This window comes from Megascapheus bottae, chromosome 21 (assembly GCF_031878675.1).
Source record: "Megascapheus bottae isolate mThoBot1 chromosome 21, mThoBot2.hap1, whole genome shotgun sequence".
Taxonomy (NCBI): Eukaryota; Metazoa; Chordata; class Mammalia; order Rodentia; family Geomyidae; genus Megascapheus; species Megascapheus bottae.
Window position 1 is genome coordinate 14,116,114 of NC_143529.1, and position 23,398 is coordinate 14,139,511.

At 37.5% G+C, this 23,398-nt stretch overlaps 1 protein-coding gene across 3 annotated transcripts in view; it reads left to right on the forward strand.

Moving 5' to 3' along the window:
• Nucleotides 1–23,398, forward strand: part of Pard3b (par-3 family cell polarity regulator beta) — a 963,936-nt gene that overhangs the window by 593,557 nt on the left and 346,981 nt on the right. For all 3 annotated transcript variants that reach the window (XM_090354671.1, XM_090354668.1, XM_090354669.1), the window contains exon 16: nt 19,596–19,649. In XM_090354671.1, coding sequence (XP_090210797.1) covers nt 19,596–19,649 — 54 coding nt within the window. The remainder of the gene's footprint in view (nt 1–19,595; nt 19,650–23,398) is intronic.

Here is a 23,398-nt window from a genome sequence, read left to right on the forward strand (position 1 = left end):
TAATAGTTGTTTTCAAGTAAAATAGAGTATATAGAAAAGGAAAGATGATGCCCCTGAGTGAACTAATGGATCAAGAATGTGTGTGTGTGTGTGTGTGTGTGTGTGTGTGTGTGTGCGTGAATTCTCCTCATCCATCAAGAAGAATGATTTTGTATAAACTGTAAGGAAATGGAAAAATTATATGATGTAGCCAGACCCAAAGAAACAAAGGTTTGTTTCATGGTTTCCCTCATTTGTGGTAACTAAAATGTGCCTATAAACCTACAAGTAAACACATTGGATGATTAAAAATTACAGTTGAACATGATAAATTATATAGGTTTCTAGACATTCACACAGTGAGACTAAAGGAGTATATTCATGGGAGCAAATCACAAAGACTCAATAGCTATGTGTATGTGATCATATAAAATAATGCTACAGAATGAACTCCAAGAAATAGGAGTTTTGTTGTTGCTGCTGTTTTCCTTTTGTCTTGTTTATTAGTTTGTTTTGGGGAGGGCAAGGAGGCACAAAAACATGTAACAATGAGTGAACAAATACAGCAGTGATACTCACTAGACACTGTATGGAAAAGGAACAGTACTAATTGTGAGTGCAGATGGGAGGAGAAAATTGGGAGAAAGCAAAGGAAGGGGTGATATGGTTCAAAAAGAAAGGTGCTTATTACCTGACATGTAATTATGACCCCTCTGTGCACCACCTTTACAATAACCATAAAATATATTTTTTATAAAGGAAGGGAAAGGTAGCAGAAGGCAAAAGAAAATGCTAGCATTCTTTCTTTCGTTCAATATTATCTATAGAGGTCTGCCCAAACTGACTAACTGTGTCTTATCTTTCTGTCATGACTAATGCATGACATATGTACTGAAGCCAGAAAGTAGCTAAGATGAAGAAAGTTGTTGGTGGCATTGGATCACTATACCTCCCTGTGTTTCTGAGCTTTGGGTCATTGCACTTATGTAAGTGTATGGAGAACCTCATGAATAAGGCAGAATATTGGCTCTCCCTTAGTTCTTAGTCCTTTCAGGTATTTCAACATCATTTCAATAGAATTGTGAAGTCAGAATAATACTAAGAGAGCAATGTTCCGCTTCTCCATCCACAGTTGAAGCCAAGCTTAACCAAATGTAGTCAGCACACAGAGGAGAAAATGGCAGTTACTGGGGAGAATAATGGCAACATTTTCAAACCAGATAATGCAGTGAGTGCAGCAATAAGACATAAGAAAAAGTCATCCAGATGGAAAAACAATAAGAAATTATTTTTTTCTTAATGATTGTAAAGCAATTACTTCAAACTACATATTTTATACCCTGGGCTGCTGAACTCATTTTTGTGGTTGAAACATTTCATTTTATTTTAGTCACTATAGGCATGGATCCCAGAGACTATATAAGTTTAACAAAAATCTGTCAAAATATAAGATGTAAACAAAATTGCTGGCTCTAATATAGAAAAATTAAATCCCCCCAAATTTGAAATTTATACATGTTTATTCCTGAAATGAACCTCATGCCAATTTATTTTATTACAGTTAGAGTTTATTTTCAAATATTATTATATTTGCAAACTGTATATTTGGGAGGGTTTATGTTCAAAGATTGTGAAAAAAATCAGTGAACCATATAAGTAACTCAGAGGCCAGTAATTTTAAAATGAACTTATAAAGCATATTTTATATTTTAGAGAAAAAAATTTATTTTAGGGTTGTGGTGGAGGTGGAAAGGAGGAAGGAAAATACAGTGTACGTCGCCAATTTTGATTGCTCTTTTCCTTCCTTGGTCATCAGCCTCTCCAAAGAAGTCTCCCAAGAAATCCATGGTCTAAAGAAAAATAATTCTAAAATTACTGCCTGTGAAATTATACTAGTTTCTGGGTCTAGTAACTGTCTGGTTTTCCTTTAAATATTTTCTATTAGCTCAGTTTTCTTCAAGATGTTTAATATACCTCAATGTCTCTCCAAAAGATAGATAGTGGATATTTAATATGTATGTGTAACCACCTATTCTGCAAAAAGAGGAGCATGATTTAAGTGAGTTCATGTAATAGAGCTGTATAAAATACTGGATGAGTTCACTTGTGTGTGTGTGTGTGCAGAATTTTGTACATTTCATTTAGTGAGTGGCTGTATGCTGTAAGTTGGAGAGATAGCCCATAAACCCCAAAGTTAATAGCCTTTAATAAACAATGAATCTGGATGACAACTTTTCAAAATCTATTACACACTAGTAGTCCTGGTTTTGCACAGTTTGCATCTTAAACAGATGATAGTAGGTTCTGGGCAGAAATATAGACAGTATTATATACTTCAGTGCATGCCAGAAGAGAAATCTTTTGATAGCACTTACTGTAGCCAAGAACAGAAGCAGCTATACAGTCCCCAGCCAGAAACCAGGTGCCAAAATTAACTCATGCAAGAATAAAATGAGCTGGCATCTTACTGTAAAGTCCATAAGCTCGAGGGGAAATGCCTATGAAAATCCTGAGTAGCTCAGATTACTAGGTCTGTAGGGTTATAGTTCCCTGCTGGGCTGGCCAATTCACTTTACAATAAGAAGCACATTGAGTGATCAGAGTGTGTTTCAACCCAGCCAGGCAGCTCACAAATGTGTGCCAAAGTACCACAAAGAGAACAAGGATAGTTTTCAGTTAAGGTAAGCCTGCACGTGATGCAGATACAACAGGTTTACTTGCCAGATTTATAAGGGACATGTGGCTTAGTGTGTTAGTTAATAAGATTGGACTATGGGATCAGAATTCAGAAAGATCTCAGTAGAAGGATCTTTTCAATTTAGAGGATTAAATTTAAGAGGGAGCCTTGCAAATTTCTGTATTTAGCTATTTATTGTCATCCAATCTATTTTCTACACTGAAGCATGGGTGATCTCTGTGTGTGTGTGTGTGTGTGTGTGTGTGTGTGTGTGTGTGTGTGTGTGCGCGCGCGCACGCGCGTGCATGGGTCTATCTGTTTCTGTGTCCGTGTGTGTATGCTTGTCCTAGGGCTTGAACTTCAGAGCCTATGTGCTATCTCTGGGCTTTTTGGTTTGCAGCTAGCACTCTACCACTTGAGCCACAGCTCCACTTCTAACTTTTTGCTAGTTAATTGGACATAAGAATCTTGCAAGACTTTCCTGCCCTGGCTAGCTTTGAACTAACATCCTCCATGTCATCCTCTTAAGTAGATAGGATGACAGGCATTAGGACTATTGCCTAGCCAAAGACTGAATGATCCTTTTAAAACACGAGTCAGATCTTGTCATAGCCTTGTTAAAACTGCTCTAACCAAAAACCACTTTCCCCAGAGGATAAAGGTTGAATGGCTTACAGGTCCTCCCTTCCTTTCTTCTCCATCAGGTGTGGTTCAGTCCTCCTGTCTTGATGACTACAACAATCGTATGCAAGAGCATTGGCATCTTCATGTGGGACATGCTTTGGTGTTTTCTTGTCTCCTTTGTCTAAATCGTATCTTTCTGGACATCTCCAAGAAGGCTTAATTTTTAGACTTTGTACTTGTATTACTTATTTACAACCTAATTGCCTTCTTTCATTTGACAAATGTCCACTGAGTTGCTAGTGTGTAGCAGGTACTCTTCTAGTTCCCACGGATGAAACAGAGAACGAATGAAGCCCTTGTCCACAGAGAACCAGTAATGTACCACCAGAAAATCTATCTAGTGGTGAGTGCTCTGGAGAAAAAGAAATAGAGCTACATAAGACAATCACAATACAAGCAGAATGGATATTGGAAAGTCTTGCTTCATACAGTGTCACAGATTTCTCTGACAAAGTGACATTTATGGAGATGTGTTTGAAAGGACTTCTGAAAAGTGTGTGTGTGGCTAGCTGACTCTGTGCCCAGTCATGTTCAGCACATTTGAGGAATAATAGCAGGGGTCCCTGATGGGCCAGTATACAGAGCCACAGTGACAGCTCTGGAGAATGGAGCTGAAGAGACCGCCCATGACCAGACTAAGCAAGGATCAGAAGCTCTCATAAACCATTCATCTTCCTTTGAAATAGGTTGGAAGCTATTGAGAGGTTTTAAGCCAAGAACCACCAAGAAAATATTTGTGTTCTATATTTTGTATGTATGTGTTTTGTTGCTATATATGGAAGATGGACTATAGAAGCTGTTCTAGCTCTCTGGTGATTACTGAAGGTAGCTTTGTCCAGACAGGTTTGCTAACACTTGATTTCCTGGGTGTTGGAAACAGTGGCAGAGTGGAACTCAAGGTGCCTTGCTCACTTCCCCCATGCCTGGCTTGTGCCTGCCATGCTACTGACTCTCCATACACATTTTTTTTTTAGACAAAGACCACACTTCCATAGCAGTTAATATAAAGAGGACCTCAGGGTTTGAGCTGACTGAACACACTTGATGAGCCAGCAGTCACCCAGTTTGGCTGCCAAGAAAGTCAGTGCTCTCTTGGGTTGCATTAAAAAGCCTGGATTAGAGGGGGAGAGAGAAGTGTGAGTCCAAGGCCACTACCACATCAAAATATTAACTTGACCCTACACCATTTTCTCATCTATCTTTTTTCTATTAATCACACACCACAAACTGAGGCATCTATGATTTTTTTCGATTGCTTCAAGCCAGTGTTCAGACATTAAATTCTCTGTAGTGTTACTTTCTGCCCATTTTCTAGAGCTCTGCCACCTTCTGAACAGTAATCCATACCCTTTCTGGTAACAAATTCCACATGACTGAGGTACAAAACAATGATGACAACCCTTCTTAGTTCTGAGAGCAGCAGCAATCATTTTTAAGAGACATAATGGGCTCTGCCATGTAGTGTGTTATGAGTAGCTTAGTAGGTAGAATTGAGTAGGAGTATTATGTAGTTCCTTGCAAAGCCATTAGCAAAGTCGTACCCCTTGGGTTCACATGATAAGAGAAGGAATTTGTACTTTTAAAGTCAAGAATGATTTAGATGCCAGCTGTTACAAATTTTATGACATAATTTTTCTTAGACTCAGTTCTTCCCTCGGAGATTACCAAAGATAATAGATAATAATACTCACTTAGAAGGATTTTTTTGTCATGAATTAAATGAGCTAACACATGTTGAAGTGTTTACCACAGGTTATGATGAGTTGGTTAAAAAGCATTACTTTCCTTGTTCTTTATTCCTGTTAATGGAGTCATAAGAGCAGGTGGTAATATACATTTTAAAGTGTGAAATTACAGACATGGCTTTTGCTAGTTAGTAGTGAATAATGAATGGTTGCTGGTTGGTTAAGAGTGAATAGTGATTATTTATTGTGTCAAGTGTTTTTCACTTTGTTTTATTTATTTATTTATTTATTTATTTATTTATTTATTTATTTATTATTTACCAGGCAGGGGCTTGGACTCAGGGTCTGAGCACTATTCTTGGGTTTTCCCTAAGGCTAGTGCTCTACCAGTTGAGCCACAGCACCATTTCTGGCTTTTTCTTTGTATGTGGTACTGAGGAATCAAACCCAGGGCTTCACATCCATGCTAGGCAAGCACTCTATCACTAGGCCTACACTTCCAGATCCTTATTGTGTAATTTAAAGGTAGCCTATGTTCTTTTTTTCCCCTAGTGATTTAATCATTACTAATATTTTGATGAAATTAATTGTGGTTGCAATGGTTAGAGTAGTAGAGAGAGTCCAACCTTGATAAACACCAGGAATTGGAGAAAGAATTTTTCCTGAAAGAGATATAGCCATGTAGGTGTAGATATTGAAGGCCCGTATCTGCCATCTGAAAACTTAAACTTCATTGTCTGAGACGTAAAATACTGGATGAAACTGACAGGTTAGACATTGCAGGCAGCAAGAAAGGTGACATAGCAAAAGAATTATACAAATGGAGACAGGAAGAAAAATGAAATATCAAAATGAATAGGTAATTGTGGTAGAATGTGCCTATAGCTGAATTTACCAAATAAAAGAAAAGGCAGGGGCCAGGAGTTTGGCCTAGTGCTGGAGTGATTTTCTAGCATGCACTAAGACCCAGGTTCTATACCTCAGTAGCACATACATAGAGAAAGCTGGAAGTTAAAGGTGAAAGATTTATACGATCTGAAGAGAAACCAGACTTAGAAAAAATCATATTAAGTGAAGTAAGCCAGACTCAAAGGAACTTAGGCTCAATGGTTTCCCTCATTCGTCATAATCAGTAGAAACCTTGGGCTCTACTAGCAGAGATCTGCAATATAGCAAAATCTTGATACATAAGGCCATATAGTATGAAGCTAATTGAAAGGACCTCCAGGATATTGAAACAAAAGCCAAATAACGAATGATTGTTGTCCTTAATGTACTATGTTGTCTCTCATCTCTTTTGCTGTCCCTTGGTTATCTCATATTGTTACAGTATCTCACTTTGTTATCTGATATATTGAATTTACTTGTATTTGGTTATTTGAAATTTGATAGGGAAGGGGGGAAAACCAAGACGGGTGGGGTGTGGGGGGAGAGGGAAATGGGTACCAAGACATGTGAAAGGGTATCAATGTACGTGAATTAATGCACCTTCTATCTGGCAAATATCATGTAACCCTTTTACTAATTACAATAAAAAAATGCAAAAAAATGCAAAAAAAATAAAAATCTTCATGTGCTTTCCCACTGGAAAAAAAAAACAAAACAAGAGTGGGAGCTTGTTAATAAGATGCAAGTTAAATATGTGGAAAATGTAACAATGAAATTCCTCCCTAATTGCTGATGTAAGCTAATAAAATAAGATACAAGTTGTTATAGACAACAAGAAAAAAAAAGAAAAAGAAAAAGCTGGAAGTGTTTCCATGACTCAACTGGTAGAGCTCTAGCCTCGAGAAAGCCCAAGGACAGTGCTCAAGCCCTGAGTTCAAGCCCAGGACTGGCCAAAACAAAAAAAAAGGAAAAGAAAAGAAAAGAAAAGAAAGAAAGAAAGAAAGAAAGAAAGAAAGAAAGAAAGAAAGAAAGAAAGAAAAAAGAAAAGACAGCACAAAGGAAAAAAATAGGAAGGAATGATAATCAAATCTAAATCTTACAAAATCTAGAACAGATCCAAAAATCTTCATGAACTTTTAAGCATCAAAAAACAGAAATGGAAAGCCATCTTTGATGGCTCATAGCTATAATCCTAGCTATACAAGAGTCTAAGACCTGAAGATTACTATTCAAAACTAGCCCAGAAGGGAAAGTGTGTTAGATACTTATCCCCAATTAATCACGTGAAATCTGGAAGTATCACTGTGGTTCAAAGTGGTAGAGCATTAGCCTGATTACAAGAGCTCAAATTCAAGCCCCATGACCACAACCCCACCCCAAAAGAGGACAGACAGACAGACAGACAGACAGAGAGAGAGAGAGAGACAGAGAGAGAGAGAGAGAGAGAGAGAGAGAGAGAGAGACAGACAGACAGACAGACAGACAGACACACAGAGAGAGACAGAGAGACAGAGAGAGAGAGAGACAGAGACAGACAGACAGACAGACAGACAGACAGACAGAGAGACGGAGAGATGGAGACAGAGACAGAGACAGAGAGTGGGGAGAAGTAGAGGGAGAGGGAGAGGGTTGGAGAAAGAAATTGACAAGGGAAGTAGAGAGAAAAGGAAGGGAAGAAATGATGTAATTCAAAGAGGAGAAAAAAAGGAATTATAAGTAAGAGAAGAAAGAGGAAAGTGGAGAGAGAAGGCAGATTGTAATCAAATTACTGAAATCATGTTGAAGAAGAAATCTTAAACTTCTGAATGCAACTAGAAAAAAAAAACAAAAGATGTTAAATACAGAGAAAGCAAGAGAGAAACAATGCCAAATTTCTGATAGGAAAAACTACATTGTATTAATAGCATTAAACTACTTAAACAAAGTTGTTAGCAATCTATAATTCTTTACCCAACAAAAACATCTTTCAAATCCTAGAGCAACATTACACATCTGCCAGACTTACAAAGCTGAAAGAGTTCATCCCCAACAAGTATGATATACAAAATGTTAGATAACTCTTACAAGTAGGAGAAAAATGATGGAAGATAAAAATGTGAATTTTCATTTATCAAGACGATCAGAAATGTTAATTATTTACATACTTTTCCATATTTCTTGCTCAATATATGTAGAGATAACTGTTTAAATAAAATAAACTCAGTGGGGCCAGGAGTTTGGCCTAGTGGTTAAAGTGCTTGCCTAGCATGCATGAAGACCCGGGTTCGATTCCTCAGTACCACATATAGAAAAAAGCCGGAAGTGGTGTTGAGGCTCAAGTAGTAGAGCTCTAGCCTTGAGAAAGTCCAAGGACAGTGCTCAGGCCCAGAGCTCAAGCCCAGGACTGGCAAAAAATAAAAATAAAAATAAAAAAAATAAACTCAGTGTATTGTAGGGTATGTAAATTTTAGAAATAGCATTCAAAAGCCCATATGATAAGAAGGGACATGTTGAAACCTGCCATTGAAAGGAACGTATTCTTTATTCCTTGTATGAAACAAGGTAGAGTATAATTTTAAAGAACAACATGAGTTAAATATGCATGAAACAAACCTTGACAATACACAGCAAAGAGCTGCTGCTAATAATCCAGGAAAATAGGATAATTGTGCATTCTTAGTAACACTAAAAAATTTTAAATAGTACTCGAAAACATGAGAAATATACCAAAAAATCAGAAAGAGAGGCAAAAATGAACAGATGGAACAAATAGAAAATAAATAGCAAGATGGTGGATTTTAATTCATCCATGCCAATAGTCATATTAAACAAATGTTAAACCACAATTAAAAGGAAGAAATAACCATATTGGATTAAAAACTATATGCTGCCCCTAAAACCCACTTGAAACAAAGATATAAGTTAAAAACAAAATAAATGGCTAAAAACCTATACCTTGGAAACAATCACTAATTTTAAAATGGTGAACTAACTATATTGATACAAGAAAAATGGATTTTAAAAAATATTACCCCAAATAACAGTTCCACAATTACAATGGGGCCAAATCTAAGTATTTATGTACCTCAAAAGAATGATTTGCAATATGAGAAAAATTCATAGGATAAAAGAAAAGATGAATCCAAAGTTACTGTTGTAGATTTCTAGATTTTTACCAAGTTGAATTAAGCATAGTGGATATAAAAATATCAGCACAAAAACTTAATGAATTGGAAAAATTCAAGTCTATAAAAATGATAAACTAGCTGAGCACAGTGGGGCAGGCCTGTAATTCTAGCTTCTCAGGAGGCTGAGACCTGAGGATTGAGGTTCAAAATCAGCCAGGGCATTAAAGTCTGATTCTTATCTCCAATTAACCACTGGAAAACCAGAAGTGGTGCTGTAGCTACAGGGGTAAGGTGGTAGCCTTGAGTTGAAGAGCTGAGGGATAGCACCTAGGCCCAGAGTTCAAACCCCATAACCACCACCACCACCAACAACAAAAATAACCTAAACTGAATAATCATGTGAAATAAGACACATAAACATTGTTACTATAGAGAGACTATCCACTTTACAGATAGTAGGATGATGTGGTAATTTAATGAACAATAAGCAAAGAGTAAGAGTAATGGACAAATTTTGTGAACTCAAACTATTACATGCTTACGAGAACAAATTTAAAAAAAACACTGGCTAGCCTAGTTGTTATTAAAGAAATTGAATTGTAGTTAAATACTTTCCCAACGAAGGAAATGCTAAGATCCAAATGGCTCTTCTGGTTTCATGTTTGATAGGAAGAAGTAACAATTTTGCCTAAACCCCTCCAGACACGTAAAGAAGGAGTACTACTTCAGTTCAATCTAGAAAGTCAGTATTACCCTAATGCCAAAACTGAATTAAGACACTGAGCTGATTTCCTTCATGAGATATCCTCAAAGGAGCTGGGCATGGTGGCTCATGACTGTAATTGTGGATACTCAGAAGGTAAGAATCACAATTCAAGGCCAGCTTAGGCAAAAAAAAAAAAAAATAGGCCCCTGATTTAAACCAAACAACAACAACAAATATATATATATATATATATATATAATATTGTTTCATACCTGTTATCCCACCTTAGCTGGAGGCTTAAGTAGGAGCATCCTGGTCCAAAGCTGGCATCAGACAAAAACTCAAGACCCATACAAAAAAATAACTAAAGAATGATGGCTTAAATATATGAGTTCCTGAGAAGCAAGCACAAAATCCTGAGTTAAAACCTCAGTACTATCAAGGTGATAATCTAAATCATAATCATAGCTCACACCTTAACCCCTAGGTACTCAGGAGTCTGAGGTCTTAGGCTCACAGGTCAAAGACAGCTTGAGCCAACAAGTGCATGAGATTCTTGTCTCCAATTAACCACCAGAAATCTGGAAATGGTGCTGTGGCTCAAAGTGGTAGAGCACTAGCCTTGAGCATAAGAGCTCAGGGAAAGCACCCCAAATTGAAGCCACACAACTGCCAAAATCAAAATAAATAGACAATATTAGGAATAGAACCCAGCAGTATGTGAAAATAGATTTTATACTTTAAGTAGGTGAGGCTTACCCAAAGATTCAGAGTCAAGGTAATGTTTGAAATCACTCAATATAAGTCATACATCAATAAACTAAAAATGAAAAATCACATGACCTATAAGCCCACCAGTAGACTCAGAAAAAGTAATTGACAGAATCCAATGTATTTTAATGAAAGATACAAGTTGAAAAATTATTATTTGGATGTAATTTGAGGCATTATTATATATATATAATATTTTACAATTAAAATTTTCAAATGCGTTTATTTTTACACTGACAGGAAAAGGAGAGGATTGGTTTGGAATAAACTTAAAGTTTCAAGGGTAAAGGGAGCTTGATAACATTTATTTTATTTTTGTCTTATGCCTTAAACACATGCTATTGGTAATATTTTAGTTCTCTAATATTTAATAAAAGTTGACTTTAAAGCCAGTAAAACTTTTCTCTGAATAACATATAGCAAAAATGCATTTATTTACTGTCTTTTACAATTTGGAAACTCACATAATTTGCATATTGAAAGAAGAATTTTTGTACCAAATCATTCAATTTGTGTTTTTTTAGAAATGTAAAGTGATATTTTATATAAACAGAGGGAATTGCTATTTGAACTGTCATGCCTTGTGAAGAAACAGTGTGATCAATGCCAACAAGCAAAAAAAACCCCTAAAATTCCAGTGATCTGTCACATAGAACCTATCACGAGAGATAACAAAGTGTGACTTGCCTACCAATTCTATATGTTTCTATAATTCTACATCTCACTACACAAATGTAAGTGCATTTTTATTTATTGTGAACAGTTCTATTCTGTTTGGGTCTTTAGTTAATCTTATACCAGAATCAGACTGAAACAACCCACCTCTGCCCAAAAATTGTGTCACAAGTATTTTACAATGGCTGCCCACATTTGTGTTATACCATTCTTATTCATATGCTTATATATATATTTGTGTGTGTGTGTGTGTATGCAGACATCTCAGTGAATACTTGCTTCATGCAGACACCTCAGTGAATACTTGCTTCATTCATTAGTTTAAAAGACTTGATTGCTTTCCTTTATTCTTCTGCTGTTGCATGCATTCATTCATTCATTCACTTAAAAAAAAAACTGTTAATGAGTACTTAGGAAGTGCAACACATGACTCTTGGCTAAAGTGGAAAAAGTAAAGCATATGCCTGTTGAAGATATTTATAGTATAGGGTGAATTGGATGTGTCCACCAATAATAAGATATTTGGTCATCCACAAATAATAAGATATTTGAACCATTTTTGTCCTTATACCCCTGGAGTCTGAGAGAGGCCAACATTTAAACATGGTAGTGAAGCATGTTTACCAAGCAAGGCTATGGATGATTTTGCATTACAATTCGGGAGGACTGTTTTATCAGTATGCCATGCTGCTGTGTGAACAAGGCCCATCCAGTACCTTCGGCCCTGCCTCTGAAGTGCAGAAGGCCTGGAAGCCATGCTTACACAAGAAGAAAACCACTATCAGTTTTTAATACCTACTTCTGCCAGGTTCTATTGTAAATTTTTTTTTGGGGGGTGGGGGTCATGGGGCTTGAACTCTGAACTCGGCCTGAGTGCTGTCACTGAGCTCTTCAGCTCAAAGCTACCACCCTACCCCCAGGGCCTGGTGCTGTCCCTGAGCTCAAGAGTAGGGCAGTATCCTTGAGCCACAGCCCCATTTCTCATTTTCTAGTGATTATTTAGAGATAAGAGTATATTGGCTTTGTATTGGTTTTCTAGTGATTAATTAGAGAAAAGAGTCTCTTGGCTTTGTATTGCCCGGGCTGGCTTTGAACCCTGATCCTCAGATCTCAGCTTCCTGAGATTAAAGGGCTGAGCCACTTTGCCTGGCTGTAATTTTTTTTTTTGCCAGTCCTGGGCCTTGAATTCAGGGCCTGAACACTATCCTTAGGCTTTCTCAAGGCTAGAGCTCTACCACTTGAGCCACAGCACCATTTCTGGCTTTTTCTATGTATATGTGGTACCGAGGAATCGAACTGGGGTCTTCGTGCATGCTAGGCAAGCAGTCTACCACTAGGCCAAATTCCCAGCCCCTGTAAGTTTTTATAATCTATAAATTGTCTTACCTTGTGGGTTATTTTATAAATAAGTCGATTGCAAATTTTTTGGAAAAGATTCTAATGTACTCATATACTATTAGTATTAGAGCCTAGATTCCTTTTAGTACAAAGCTGAAGGAAAGCAAGGAGCTCTTCTACTCTTCCATGCTACTTACTCTCTGACTGTGACTACAGTCCTCTTCTGTGCTACAGGTTGTCTTTTGTCTGAGGTCATTTGGGTAAAGTTCTTCAACTTCATTGCGTTGTTTTTAGTGCAAGACTCAGGGCTTGAACTCAGGGCTTGGGCATTATCTCTGGCGTTTTTACAAGCAGTCTACCACTTGAGCCACCACTTCACTTTCAGCTCTAGTGGTTAATTAAAACACAATCCTTGACTCTCAGCCTCCTGAGAAGCTGAGATTACAGACATGAGCCACCAGCACTGCCTGTCTTCATTATGATGTCCATGTCTGTCTGTCTCTCTATTCTTCCTAAAGCTGAGCCTTTTCCTTTAGACTGTTCAACAGATTTTATTGCATTGAAGATATAATTTGTTTTTATTTGTTCTTTAGTGGAAATTTAGAGCATCTGTTTGTTTTTAGAAAAAAATAGTTTGTATTGAATGAATTCAAAGCAACTTAACAAAGGATTGATTTGTTTTTTAAAAAAAAAAACCCAAGCTGGGAACACATATGAAAGAGATTTTTTTTTTTTTTGCCAGTCCTGGGCTTGAGCTCAGGGCCTGAGCACTGTCCTTGGACTTTCTCAAGGCAAGAGCTCTATCACTTGAGCCTCAGCACCACTTCTGGCTTTTTTCTATGTATGTGGTACCGAGGAATCGAACCCGGGTCTTCATGCATGCTAGGCAAGCACTTTAACCACTAGGCCAAATTCCCGGCCCATGAAAGAGATTTTTTTCCAACCTTTGATTTAAGGGAAATTTGAAGACATCACTGTAGAGTTGTGAACTCAGGGACATTGGATAATGGTGAGGGCTGTGGTTTCTTCCTTCTGTCTGTGTCCAGGGCTGCAGACACACAATGGTACCAAAAGGCCACTGCAGCTGCTAAGTTCTCATTAGCTTATTGTCTGAGCAGCAATTAAACTGGAATGAGATTAGTCATTTTGAGGAAGCTTTCTAAAAGGGATAGTGAGATGAATGTTTACATTGTTATTTTGTGGTAGTGACCTAACCCTGCTTTAACAAAAGCCTTGTTTACTCTTTTGGTATTGGGGTATGTATGTATAAGTGTGTGTCTCTGTATGTGTTCCAGGAGATGGAAAATAATATAATTATTTTTATTAGGCCATAACTACTTAAAAATATATAAGATATGTTAATACAATTTCATCAGAGAGCATAGTGGGTGAAAATACAATTAAAATATATCACATGCATGGATAAAATGTTATAATAAAATTCATTTTTAAAAATTTTCAAGAAAATGGGGTCCCCAATTTGTACAGCAGTCAGACCCTGAGTAACCATAGGACTGAAAATGTGTGTGTGTGTGTGTGTGTATATGTGTGTGTGTGTATGCTATATATATGTATATACACATTATATGTATACACACATTATATGTATACATGTATACATATAATGAATGTATATATATTAAATGTATATATATAATAATGTTTGTGTATATATATGCTATATATATAATTTATTTTAATGAAATGAATGTTTCTACTTTTAAAAATACAAAATATTGAAAAGTCTAAAGAGGCACTGCATGCTAAATAATCATTGACATAAGAAAATACTATAAATTAAGATCATAAGTTTATGGTTGGTAAGAAGAGAATTTACAACTAGAAACAGGTTTGCACTTCTTAGAAATTCTGAAAAATCAATCAGTGACACAGAAATTGAACTGGGAATGGAAAGGAAAATCGATTCCTAATATTGGCACCTACATCAATTTTAAGTTCTAAAAGAACAACTCTTGAAAACAAATTTATTAACCATTAAGGAATCACTAGATACTTAGTCTAGCAAACTATCCAGAGACAAGTATTTATGGTCTCATTAGAAGAAGTAGTTTTATTCCCATGAATATCAGATTCAAATTTGCAGCCTCTATTATGTCAAAGATATTAAAATCAAAAATTGAGTGAAACCAAGCTGTCTAATAAAATCTAGGCATTGCATCATATTTTAGAGCGTTTCTTTGCCTCAAAGAATCTCAATAAGAAGTAGTGAGGATCTCAATACATTTGCATATTCCTGCATTTGTGACATAGTGTTGGCATTCTCAGAAAGAATAAGTGTAGCTGATGGCAATTTTATCTGAAGAGATTTGTGCATGTTAGCAATATACCATCTTCTGTCAGCATCGGAACAGCATATGGGGCCCATTAACTCACCAAATCTGCCACTGTTCTGCAAATTTTTATTAACCAAGTGCAGTCCCTAATAGTCACTTACGTTATAGAATGCGTGTCAAATGCTATCAATATGCAAGGGGATTGTTTTCAGTGTAGAAGGAGGTTTGACAAAAGAGCGAAAACACTCATATCTGGTCGAGGTGTTCATGTAAACACACCCTGCTGGAAAGTCAAGGCATGTAAATGCGATATGCATGGGTGTGTCCCATGAGCAAGTCCTCCGTACCAGCTTGCTCGTACATTTCCCCCACTCACGCTCACCCACATCTTCTTTCTTAGGATTCTAACAGTGAACCTGGTTGAAATAGCATTTTTTAAAAAGTCTGTTTATGGTTATTTCTGTAAAGTGCTGTTGGGAGTTGAGCCAAGTCTCAAAGACTTATGGCAAGAAGTGGAAACATAGACTAGCAAGCTCCTGGGCTTCCCAAGCAACTTTTCTTCAGTCGGAGGACACACCAGGAAAACCACAAACATTCAAACCAAGTAGTATCCTCCCTACCAACTGCTTTATGGCAATTAAGTCAAACAGTGTCCAGTTATGTTGTGTGAATGTCAGGAAGCAGTAGGCTAGTGCACAAATCCTATTAGCTGAGTAAATCTAGAGACATCTCCTGGGGGCAGGTCCATACTGTCCTGTAAGTATTTAGTAACGGCACTAATGAAAACAACAGTTACAGTAAAAATGCTGATAAACTGACATGCTTTCAGGTTTTAAACTATCCATTGAAGATAAACGAGAGCAAGTACCCATCCTTAGGTAATGCTGAAAGATGACTTAGACTCTTACACTACCTAGACTGTCTTACTTGATGCTTTGGTACTTTACTATTTGGGAATGGGGGACCTTTCTTACACCAGCTTCCCTTTTTTTATTTTATTGTTTTGATTTCTGGTACCTAAGTTCTTTTCTTAAAATTACACGCGTGTCATAATTCACATTACTACCATTCCAGTCATTTTGCTATTTAAATAGAACACAGTGAAACCACTAAACTTAACTACCAGAACTCAGAAATAACTATAATAGCAGCTCTAAGATGATGTGGGTTATAATGGAAGTTGAGTATTAATTATAAGTTACCAATTTTTAAGTTGGTAGTGTATGTAATTTTACCTCATTTTCTCATTTGCTACTGTTATTTAAATTGCTTCCCGGCACTGAGCATGTGTATAAAAGATGATCCAAATTTAACCTTTTAAGTAAAATGCATTCTATTAATTAAGCCATTACAGTTCTCTCTTTTCTATTATGTTTATTCATTTATCTTCTGTCCTAAAGATAGACATCTGTGTCAGTGAATATTTTGGAGAAAAACCCTTTAATTTTTATGCCTATCACCCATTTGGATTTTCCAAACTGGTTTTTTTTTTAGTGGTTTATTTTAGCATTCTAAAGAATACCAGATTGTCAATTAAAATAATGATAAGTATTCCAACTAAGGAATAATAGGCATTATTCAGCCAAAAAGTTAAGAAGTTCCTTGTGAAATTTAATATAGCTGGGGAATCTGCAATACTTAAAATCTGATTTTTTTAGAAAGATAAAAATGAGTCAACATCAAAAGGCTTTATACGAAATGCTTTTCCAGAATCACTATGTGTAGCAAGATGCTCTTGCCAATTGTGCTTTCTTTGTCTTTGTCCTGGCTATCTAGAACTGGAACATGCTTATTCATCAGGTACTGTATTGTATTTCCTTATCTATGAGACAACATAATAGGTGACATGGTGAAGTATCTAGAACCACTGAAGCATTTTAATTCTTTGTGAATCTGAGCAAGTGAAATCAAAACACAATAACTGTCATTAAATTTGTAACTGTGCCCCTTCAGATCCCATTTATCCAGTGTTAAGGGCTCACAGTTACTTATCTGTCATTGTACTAAATTTCTGTATATGAAATTTTGTACAGAGTCTGTAATTTTCCATGCATTTATTTTTATTCCTGATTTTGTATCATGTGGGGAAACTGAGGTCAAAAAAGAGTTTAGTAACCTGCAGGGCTGGAGATGTGGCAGAATTGATAGTGTATCAGCCTGGCAAGCCAGAAAAGACAGTTGAAGAGTAGGAATTTAGTAACCTACTTATAATTCTGGCACTCAACCCCCATCTATCCCATTGTGCTAATCTGCTTTTCTGTTTATTATCACAAAAAATGATGTTGATAACTGCTAGTATTTATGAGGTGCGCACTATTTGATCTTCCTAGCAATTTGCATGTATTTATACTTGTCTTCTTCACTATAAACCCAAGAGATAAGCAATAGTCTTCTTAGTTTCTACTTGAGAGTAGGACAAAGAATGTTAACTGCATTTTTTTAAGATAACTGCACAAGGATCCACAGAAAAAATAAGTATCCACACCAGGTTCCTAATTTAGAAACATGATTTTTTTTTCATCTGGAAGAGAGAAGGAGCAGTGGAGCTTAAACCTTCTATAATTATAGATTACTGAATAGTAAATGAAATTACAGCCAATGCTTGTTACCTTTGGTCACCACACAAAGACAGGATCTTACTATGCAGCCTACACTAGCCCCTGACTCCTGATCCTCCTGTCTCTGACTCCTAATTGCTGAACCATCATGCTGGCTTGTGGTCATTCTTATTTATTTGTTGATTGTGAACAAGACTTTCTCTCTAAAATACACTGAGTATGGTGATGTGTGCCTCTAATCCCAGATATACTGGAAGCAAAGGTAGAAGGCTGCTTTCAGGCCAAAAATATACAAGACCCTATCTGGAAAAATAATTAAAGCAAAAAAGTCTGGGAATATGACTTCAGTGGTAGAGTACCTGCCTGGCCTAGCAAGTGTGAATTTAAACCAGTATTGCTAAACATAAAAAGATTACGGGCCTTCATGAGGGATATTGATTAGTGATTGTCACGTGGTATCTTTGAACATAATACACAACAATGTCCCTTTGGGACAGATTCAGAAATCCTGAACAGTTCTGAATTGTCCAGTAGAGCTTTACAGAATCTGTTATTTCTTCCTTCAGTGTTTGGTAGGACTTACCAGGAAGCTCTCAGGGTCTAGTTTTCTTTGTGGGAAAGTTTTACCTAAATTCACATTTTAAATTTTTTTTTAAAGAAATTTAAAAAGTAAAAAGTTATCAAGTGATTTCTGTTATTTACTTCTCCTTTCAAAAGCTTTCATCATCTGTCCTTTTCAAAACATGTGTCCATTTCCTCAGAGCTGTGTTGAACTGGGGTTAATTTTTGCACAATGTTGAGACAAGTGATGTCATCCCATTCTGACAGACACCTTGAATTAGGAAGCTTTCTCCTCCAGCTGTTGGGCATGAGCCTTATGTGACTTCCCACACCATTAATTTGCACTTTGGGGTGGTTCTTTGCTGGGTCTTAGTGCATTTGTGTCATCTGCATGAGATCACGATGACTGCAAGAAATGGGGCTGGGTGTGGCCAGGCGTATCTGTAATCTTAACTGTTCTGGAGGTGGAGGTAGGAAGATTGCTAGTTCAAGGCTAGTCTGGTCAACATAATGAGGCTGTACCTCAAACATTAAATACAAAATTCTGGGCATAAGACTACACTGGTAGAGTGCTAACCTTGCTGGGTTCCATTTCCAAAACAAAACCCTCAACAACACACAAGCGACTCTGAAAATATTAGATGGAATTTGTGAATTTCTGTCCTCCCTGCTGACCTGCTTTGACTTCTATGGGCATCCTGCATCGTGTACTTCACCACGGACAGCACAGAGTTTACCTTGAGCATCTAGTTCTCTGGCTGTCTGGAGATGGCCCCTACAGGTTGGGCCGGCATGAGGTTCTTGGCATTTACCACCTTTATTGTCCATCTCCTAAGAGTGACTGGCCTTTTCTGCCTTGAGTCTAATCAACTGAGTACTACTGTTTCATGTTTTTTTCTGGTATTGTTTCAAATAATTGTCTCAAGAATTAAATCTTTCTCATTTTCCTTCATGTGGGTGAGACAAAGGTCCACTCCTCAACTCTTGAATACATATTCATACTGCTTTTATGCTCGAAGGACTTTATTACATATCATAGATTGCTCTTGAATTTTTCTCTTCTAGATATGGAAGTAATAACTCAAATTAAAAGAACCCAAAATACTGAACAGTTATAGAAATATTCCATTCAGCCAGTGGCTGGTGACTCATGCCTGTCATCCTGTCTACTCCAGAGGCTGAGATTTGAGAAACACGGTTCGAGGCCAGTTGGATAAGAAAGTTTGTGAGACTTTTCTTTCCAATTAACTACCCCCCTAAATACACACACACACACACACACACACACACACACACACACACGTAATAGAGCTGTGGCTCAAGTGGTAGATCACTAGCCATTAGCACAAAAGCTTAGGGAGAATACCTAGTGCCAGGACCCATACTGGCACACACACATACACACACACACACACACACACACACACACACACACACACACACAGAGTTATATATTCATAGTAATGCTAATAAACATTTATTCATTTGTAGCTGTTTTTAAAATGTCTATCAATTAAAATGAGGTATCTCAGAGTAGGCTGGGGGAAAATATTCTCAAATCTTTGCCAGGAGAAGATTTAATGTATTATGAATTTATATTATTTTTATGGGTTTTAAAATGGCTGATTTATAGGAATGTCTAATCTTTGTCTCTCCTTATTTCTGTCTTCAGTGCCTGATGAGAGCAAAGTGTATTCATTGGCCGGAGTGGCTGGACACAGATCAGGTAAGAAATTCCCTGTAACTGACATCGCCTCCCCTTCCTGGAAGTCACTGGCTCTGTTGTAGCTGCAGTTGGAACCTGTTTCTGCCTACCAGTCACTGAAAGGCTCTCTAATTAATACATGAGACATCTCTGTCTTCCACAAAGATGAATTATTGCTTGGCTGCATGCACTGTGGCATAATGTCTGCTGACTCAAAAATGTTTGGAGTGAAAGAAGAAAGTTTTTTTTTTAATTATAAAACCAAAATCTAAAACCTGGGGTTTTCGATCTAGTCCTGAGGTTGGAAGTGTGGCTCAGTTGGTAAAGTGCTAGCCCATGAACAAAATCATCAGGTATCAAGTTCAAGTCCTAGTCTTAGACCAAAAAGAGAAATAAAAATAAAACTTGTAGCCCAGTTGAACACTACAAACAAAATTTTTTTAACTGTAAAGAAAACTTTTTTTTAAAAAGTTTGTAAATTTTTCCTAGGATGATTCACTGTTAAAATGGCAGGATGAAGAAAAACATAATGCGTATATGCATTGCATATATGTTATAGATTTGATATGTGTACAGATGTTTACAGGCACAAACACACCCACACCCACACCCACACACACACACACACATATATATATATATACACACTGTGAATATACACACATATGCATATATACCTATATACATACATGCAGACTTAAGTATACACATAAATATAAATGAGAAAGGTATGGCTCTTATAGATATGTATTCATATGTGTGTATATTCACAGTGTATATACATATATATGGGGGTGTGTTTGTGCCTGTAAACATCTGTACACATATCAAATCTATAACCTATATGTAATGCAAATATGCATTTTTGTCTGTCACCCTAAAGGACTATGTCCAAGATAACTGTTATCCCCCCCTCTACTCCCTAGCTGTTCTCCTGGAAGTCCCCTCTACCACTGAGGGCCCCTCGACCTCCTCTGTGGTGTATGCAGTGTCATCATGTCTAAACTCTGAGCTTTCCCTTCATTTCCCAGTAGCCTGCATTCCCTTCCTTTGCCTTTCCCGGAACATCCCTACACACATTTTAATGGCAAACATTCAGTGCTGCTAATGTAGTAAATCATCAATAATCCCTTTCTTCTAGCATTGCATTATTTTTAGGGAAAAATATGCATCGATGAGACTTTAAGCGTTGCCATTCTAAACAACAAAGGGCTCTGATTTGTTGGCATCCTTCCGTTTGTGAAACAAAGAAGTCTGCCCGCTGCCACACAACTACTGTGCTCTGTGCCAATTATCCTTCCAGCAGTCAGTGGCCTCGATGCCTCATTACCTCCATCATGTTCTGGGGCAAGATTATACTTTTCTCTCTTTTCTTTCCCCCTTAGATGCTCTAGTGCTAACAGCAGGGAAGGCCTGCTTCACAACTCTTAGATTCTACCCAACCCTCTCCTTGTTTCTTCTAAGAAAGAGTCGAGGAGTAGAAAAGACATGGGAAGGATGAATTGCCACGTTTTGTTTCTCCCTATCATGCCCATGCATTAACTTCTTTACTACTGGAAATACTTTGGGACATCTAAAAGTGAAGTTCCTGTCAGTCAGGTACTTGTAGCTCATGCCTGTAATCTAGCTACTAAGAAGGTGAAGACGTGAGGATTGGTGGCTTGAAGCCAGCCTGGGCAGGAAAGCCTGTGAGACATTTAACTTCAATTAGCCCACCAAAGAATGCCACAAGTGGAGTCTGTGTTCAAGTGGTAGAGTTTCATGCTTCTGTGAAAGTCTAAAGGGAGTGCTACATCTTGAGCACAAGCTGCAGATCTCTCTCTCTCTGTTTCTCTGTCTCTCTTTCTCTCTCTCTTTCTCTCTCTCTCTCTCTCTCTCTCTCTCTCTCTCTCTCTCTCTCTCTCTCTCACACACACACACACACACATACACACACACAATTTTAATGGAGACATCTCTATCTTACTTCAGTGTTTTAGGTAATTTAATACTCTAAGTACAGGACTCCCTCACAAAAGACCATTTTTGTCTCGCTTCTCTTTCTCTCTCCTATTTATTTCCTTTTTCTCTCCCTCTTCTTTGTTTTCCTTCTTTCTCTTATCTTTCTTTCCTTTTTTCTTGTTTTGAAACAGGGTCTCACTAGATAGCCCCAGCTGTCTTCCAATTCAAGATCGTCCCACCTCAGCCTCCCAGAGTACTGAGTACTGAGTACTGAGTACTGAGCTACCACACCCAGCTGCTTTTCTTTCCTCTCTTGTTTTGTATTGGTTTTCTAGTGATTAATTGGAGATAAGAGTCTCTTGGCTTTGTATTGCCTGGGCTGGCTTTGAACCTCAATCCTCAGATCTCAGCTTCCTGAGTAGCTTCTAAAGTGGCATGAACCACCTTTCCTGGCTGTAACTTTTTTTTTTTTTGGCCCATCCTGGGGCTTGAGCTCAGGGCCTGAGCACTGTCCTTGAGCTTTCTCAAGGCTCTCAGAGCTCTACCACTTGGGCCACAGCACCACTTCCAGCCTTTTCTGTGTATTTGTTATTAAGGAATTGAACCCAGGACTTCATGCACACTGGGCAAACACTCTACCACTAGGCCAAACTCCCGGACTCTTTCCTCTCTTTCTCTTCTCTTTCTTATCCTTTCTTTCTCTTCTCTTTCTTCTCTTTCCTTTCTTTTTCTCTTCTCTTTCTCTCTCTCCTCTTTAGCCTCTTCTCTCTCTTCCTACATTACATGGGAGGATTCTCATCCAGCTTGATAATGTATGTATTGGCAGTGATAGGACATATTTAAAGGTCTCTTTTATTTCTGACAATCTCAGTTACAATATTGTTTTCCAAATTTTCCTAATATCTAACTATAGTCACACTGTTCTACAAGCAGTTTAGGACCACTAAGTAATTTACCAGGTTGTACTTTAACTTTGAGATGGTACTTGTCTCACCAGTACAGAAAGGTATTGTACAACTATAGGTTGTCATATCCTTCTGTTATCCCTAAGGCTTCTCTTCAGAATATTTAAATTAATCTTTTTTTTTTAATCAGTCATGGAACTTGAACTCTGGGCGTAGGCATTGTTCCTGAGGTCTTCAGCTCAAGGCACTAGCACCCTACAACTTGAGCCACACCACCATTTCTGGTTTTCTGGGGTCAATTGAAGACAGAGTCAGAGTTTTTGTGCCCGGGCTAGCTTTGAACCATGATTCTCAGATCTCAGCCTCCTGAGTAGCTACAATTACAGGCATGAGCCACTGGTGCCTGGCTTAAATTAATCTTTTTATTTTTTGGTAGCTAGAAAGATTTTGTTTGGGCATGGTGGCTCATGTCCATAATTCTAGTTACTCAGAAGGCTGAGATCTAAGACCTGTGATTCAAAGCTAACCCCAGCAGAAAAATTCATGAAATCTTTTCTCCAATTAACTAGAAAAAAAGCTGGAAGTGAAATTACAGCTCAAATAGTAGACTGCCAGCCTTGAGTGAAAAAAAATAAAACAACAAGCAAGAGTTTGCAGTTCTGAGTTCAAACCCCAGTACTACCTCCTCCCCACTCAAAGCAATATATCTTTAATACTATTTAAGATGACTAGGAAGTTAAAGTGTATGTAGTAACCTAAATCTATCATCTGTCCTCTTATTTGGGCTAATATTCAGCATTTTTCTAAATCCATCTTAATTAAATTTTCTTCAGAGTCAGCTACTTAGTGGACAGAGAGCCATTTTGTGCCAAGTTCCATCTGTGGGCCTGGCTAGGGTATCTCCCAAATTTGTGACAAAATTTT